This window comes from Cannabis sativa, chromosome 3 (genome assembly GCF_029168945.1).
Source record: "Cannabis sativa cultivar Pink pepper isolate KNU-18-1 chromosome 3, ASM2916894v1, whole genome shotgun sequence".
Lineage (NCBI taxonomy): Eukaryota > Viridiplantae > Streptophyta > Magnoliopsida > Rosales > Cannabaceae > Cannabis > Cannabis sativa.
The window spans coordinates 2,839,543-2,845,529 of NC_083603.1; the positions used below are offsets into that span (position 1 = coordinate 2,839,543).

The 5,987-nt window shown below is 25.1% G+C and overlaps 1 protein-coding gene across 1 annotated transcript; it reads right to left on the minus strand.

Moving 5' to 3' along the window:
- Positions 1-270: 270 nt before the first annotated feature.
- Positions 271-3,122, minus strand: LOC115711648 (zinc finger protein CONSTANS-LIKE 6). The gene is made up of 2 exons (XM_030640020.2): positions 1,627-3,122; positions 271-882 (listed from the first exon to the last, which is right to left on the minus strand). Exons 1-2 carry the CDS (start codon positions 2,725-2,727, stop codon positions 613-615), a joined length of 1,371 nt encoding a protein of 456 aa, XP_030495880.2. The 5' UTR covers positions 2,728-3,122; the 3' UTR covers positions 271-612.
- Between the last annotated feature and the right edge of the window lie 2,865 nt (positions 3,123-5,987).

Consider the following 5,987-nt stretch of genomic DNA (forward strand, 5'->3'; position numbering starts at 1 on the left):
TAGGAAAAGATGTACTCAATGTTTTATAAGACATTAGTTAGTTGTAACAATTAACTGAAATAACAAACTTGTGGCTAATTGTCCAAATAATCCTAACTTCTAACTAATGTTATCATTTTGTTTGTTACTTGTACTAAAATTTCACAGAATGATTAATTTATAATATTGTGAATAATTTAAGAATTATTTTTTATGGGTTAAAAAAGTTCAGAATGTACAATAATACAATAAATAGTTCAGTAAATATACTAATTAAAAGGGTCAAAAGAATAAGAAACGTACACAACTAAAATTGAATCAATATACATTATCCATAAAAATATATAATACTATAAAACGACACCGTACCAGCCTCCATTTCTGCATGCAAATAAATTTTTGAGAAATGGGTCTTTAGTACTTTATAGTAGTACACTTATAATCTCATGTTACAAGGAAATTTCTAGCTACCTTACATATACATATTAATTACATCATATTTATTCCATAAAAAGACCAATCAAACAAATAGTTTGATTTCCAATTTTGCCAAGAAAAGTTTAAGAGAAAAAAGGGCCAAAATAAAATTAAAGGCATAATTTGGAAGAAAGCTAGCTTAATCATTAAATGTTATTATTTAGTACTCATCATGAGCTGGTTATTATTAGTCATGAAAGATGATCTCTTAACAAATCTCCCTTTCATTCTAGGTCTCTTCTCGGCATTGAGTTTCCGAACCTCGTACCTTATTTTTTTCGCGAACAACCTTGTTCGTCTTTTCTCTCTGTATCTCGAAACCCTAGCTTCTCTTCCTCCTCCGACTTCATTATTACTTCTTCTTCCTCCTCCTCTAATCATTAAATTTCCACTATTGTTATGACCAGTATCCGCTCGCCACATATCCTAAAATTTTATGACATCACACAACCAAAAATAATATTAAGTTTCAATCTTAAATAAATATGATTAATTAAAATTATCGATTCGAAAGTGTGTTTGAAATTTATTGTGTAAACACTATCTTTTGTCAAATACAATAATAAAAATTCATATCTAATTACTATCTTATATCCAAACATACTTTGTAATATTATTAAACCTTAAACAAGACCTAACTTCCAAACACACTTTTAATGAACACATAAAATAATGTCTAAATTAAATTAATTATTTTTTCCAACTAATTTTTAAAAACACACAAAACATTATTTAATTGTTTTAAGAGTTGATATAAGGGATTAATAAGATTTTTTTTTTTTAGAAACTTAGAAATAACATTAAAAATTCAGAAACCACTCTAGTCTCACCCGGAAAAAAAACCATATACTTAGACGACTTTACGATGTTTTGGGCAACAAAATTATAAGTCTAAAAAAATAAGATTTATCAATACAATAAAACATGATTATAATAATTTACTTATATAATATATTTAAATAACTCAAAAAATATTAAGACCTATATAGCTAGGGAAAAAGGAGAAAGAGATATATCAATTGAGATATTTTTAAAATATATTGATTGGTATTTTTCAAAACTTTCCATTTCTAATCAAATATCATCATCATGTGTCAATTCAATTTATATATGTATATAAATAAAATGAAATATTAGTGGTCTAAAAATAAAAACAATAATAAAATTTACCATATAATTAAGATGATGGTGGTCGGGCCAACCATGGGCCGGGTTGAGTTGTGGTCTAATGCCTGTGGTCCATGGTGATCCTTGGGTGGCCCATGCAGCTATCACACCCTCATAATTCAAATTTAGACGAAGACTCACATCACTTGTCATCTCCCTCTTCCTCTTCTTCTTCTCATTGTAATTTACTATTTTACCCTCTTCCTCCATCTCATTATAATTATGATCATAATCTAACTTATAATTATAATTATTTTCTTTAATATTATTGAAGAAATCTTCATTTTCTTCTTTGATATTCAATTTCTCCTCCTCTTCTTCTTCCTCCTCTTCTTTACAATTATCCAAAAGTTCTATTACTCCAAACCCATTAATTTCGTGCTCACAACAATATTCTTCCTCTACTCCTCCTCCGCCGCCTAGAAGGTTTTCTACATCGGCAGCAAACTCAGCTAGCTCTAACTCTGATGGTAGAAACCCTAGAACTTCGTGTTCATCATGTTGATGATGATCATCAACATGATGAGTCACTGTTGATTCTATCAAATGATGATGATGATGATTTTGACGGTTATGATCATTTTCATCATCATCATCATTATCTTGATCATCAATAGTGTTCATTGGATTACAAAGCTCAACTGCAAATGGATCAAAGATCGGAACCTGATAAAGTAGTTGTTGATCATCTTGATGATCATAATAATTCAATAATGGAATATCATCATCATCATAATGATCTTCTCCTTCATTACCACTCATTTCCGGAACAAAAGGCAATACTTCTTCATCTTTTTTCTTTCCTTTATTATTGCTTCTGGGGGTTCTGGCTTTTCGCGTGAACCCCCTAAGCCAAGCAGGGGAAGAAGAGTCATTAACTTCCCCGCTTATTTTGCTTATTCCTTTAAAGGAAGAAGTTTGGAGGCGAACCCTTTCGTGTCTACTAGCCAACTGGTTAGCACTGTGGACAGATGCATCACAAGATTGACAAAGGAAAGCATCGTCAGCTGCACAGAACCACCGAGCCCTCTTTCGAAGACAACTGTCACAAGCCCGAGCTGTCTTGCCTGCCATGGCATTTGCAGTCTTCTTCTCACTAATCATTTTTACAAACAAATATATAGAGTAATATATATATATATATACTATTACAACTACAAATATATTATATTTTAGGCTAAAAGTAGTAAAGAGAGAATATTTCCATGCATGTAGTAGTAGTAGTAGTAGTGTAGTGCTAGTATATTAATAAGAAGAAAGAAAAATCTCTCAATATGGGATATGAAATTTTTGAGCTTTTAATTATATTATAGACTTGTTTGAATTTATTATAAAAGGTTTATATTGAAATAACCAACAAAAGAAATTGGTTCAATTATTTGAGTGTGGGGACTCATGAGAGTGAATGAGAATGAGACTATTTGGAGTGAGGCTCAACTCTCTCTTTTTTTTTTCTCAGTGTTATGTCTATATATGAATGTGGGACCCACAAATAGGTCTTATCTAAGTGTTGATTGGTTGAATGGTGAAAGTCCATCTTGGTTTCTGATTTCTGATTGGTTGGGAGTCTAATGAAGAGGATTCCTTCTTTTGAATAATCCAAATGTGGGCAATTCTCTTTTTATTTTTGTAATTTTTGTAAATTTTTTTTATATTTATATATATGTACTAATTGGTCTGAAAAAATTTAGTGTGAGTAAGACCTTTTTGTTGTAATGTATCTTTATTTATCACTTGTTCAATTATTCCCATTTGACAATATTAGAGAGTACCCTTACATAAAAATCCATTATTATTTATATGGGTAACACATATAGGGCATGTATATATTGGTCCCCTCTTACTTTGTTTCACATGAAAGGTCATTCTGCCTTGGATAATAATGACCAATATGGCTTTATAGTATGTCTAAGAGGAAATTAATAAAGAAGAAAAATAATGTCATTTTTGTATGTATGTATATATATATAAATGAGAAATGCTAGTAAAAATTATTATTAGTGAATAGTATTCTCTTAAGTGTTATTTTGTTATTAGTGTAATTAAGTATTGAGTCTCAATATAATTTAATATAAAGAATTGTTAAAATGCACCAGTAGCACCATCTTTAGTGTCATACTGCTATTTGTGTAATTAAGTATCGAGTCTCAATATAATCAATATATATATATAAAGGAAAGCACAAAGGGAGTTTAGGTGGCAAACTATTATTTTTTCTTCTTATTTTTTCTATTTTATCTCACATTCTCTTATTTTATTTGAGAAATACACTATACATATAAACTAAAAGTCCCACATCATTTAAAAATCGTTTAAATGTTATCCATGTAGGTTATAAGTAGTAGTTTTATCACTTTATTTTCTTTTATCTAAAAAATATTATTTTTTTATGAGTAATTGAATAATTTCTTACTCAATATTTCTTTTATATACATATTTATTTTTATAAGTAATTATTTATTTTTTAATAATCAATTTTGTAGTAATAATTTTTAATTTTATATATATTTATGAAATAAATTTTAGTTTAAAAATTTTATTTTACTATTCTAAATTTTTATATGTTCGAGTTAAAATATAAAAAAAAATAGGAAGAAAAAAACAATAGGTTGCCACCTAAACTCTTCTTTTGCTTTCCTTTATATATATATTGATTGATATATTGATATATATATAGTGATGATTGGTAAATTAATTTTAGTTATAAAAAATTATTTTTAACTCGAACATATAAAAATTTAGAATAGTAAAATAAAATTTTTAAACTAAAATTTATTTCATAAATATATATAAAATTAAAAATTATTACTACAAAGTTAATTATTAAAAAATAAATAATTACTTATATAAATAAATATGTATATAAAAAAAATATTGAGAAAGAAATTATTCAATTACTCATAAAAAAATAATATTTTTTAGATAAAAGAAAGTAAAGTGATAAAACTACTAAACGATTTTTAAATGATGTGGGACTTTTAGTTTATATGTATAGTGTATTTCTCAAATAAAATAAGAGAATGTGTGATAAAATAGAAAAAATAATAGGTTGCCACCTAAACTCCCTTTGTGTTTTATTTTATATATATATATATATATATATATTGATTCTCTTATTTTCTTTGAGAAATACACTACACATATAAACAAAAAGTCTCACATCATTTAAAAATAGTTTAGATGCTATCAATCAATATATAAATATATATATAAAGGAAAGCAAAAGAAGAGTTTAGGTGGCAACCTATTTTTTTTCTTTCTATTTTTTCTATTTTATGATAAATTCTCTTATTTTCTTTGAAAAAAAAAATACTACACATACAAACAAAAGGTCCCACATCATTTAAAAATAGTTTAGATGTTATCTATGTAGGTTATAAGTAATAGTTTTATTATTATACTTTCTTTTATCTAAAAAATATTATTTTTTTTATAGGTGATTGATTAATGTCTTACCCAATAATTTTTTTTTATATATATTTGTATAAGTAGTTATTTATTTTCTAATAATTAACTTTGTATAATAATTTTTAATTTTATTTTATATATTTATGAAATGAATTTTAATTTAAGAATTTTATTTTACTATTCTAGATTTATATATTGTTAAGTGATCGGATTAAAAATAATTTTTTATAACTAAAATATTTTCTCATATATATATAAAGGAAACCATATTTTTTTTTCTTCCTATTTTATTTTATTTTATGACACATTCTTTTATTTTTTTTGAAAAATACACTACACATACAAATTAAAAGTCTCACATCATTTAAAAATCGTTTAGATGTTATCCATGTAGGTTATAAGTAGTAGTTTTATTATTTTACTTTCTTTTATCTAAAAAATATTATTTTTTATAAGTGATTGATTAATGTCTTACTTAATAATTTTTTTTTATATATTTTTTGTATAAGTAGTTATTTATTTTCTAATAATCAATATATATATATAAAGAAAAGCACAAAGGGAGAAAATATTCAAACCACACCACAAAACAAAATATAAAAACTTTAATAAAAAATAGTTAAACTATTTATTTGTATTAAGCAAAAAAAGTCTAGATAGTCTTTTAAAAATAACTACATCATCAGATACAAGGTCAGTTTATTAAATTTAGAAATAGTTAACTTTTTCATTTATTTTATTATAAAAGTACATGTAATTTCTTTGTTAATTTTACAATCTTTAATGTTTCTCATAAAATCACTATCTTTCTATATATTTTAAAAATAGTAAATTATATTTATAATTTTAATACTATTACTTTGTTTATAATAACACAAATTAAAATATTATATTTTAGATTATATCACTCAATATAATTGCAATATATATATATAAAGATTACAAAAATTAGACAA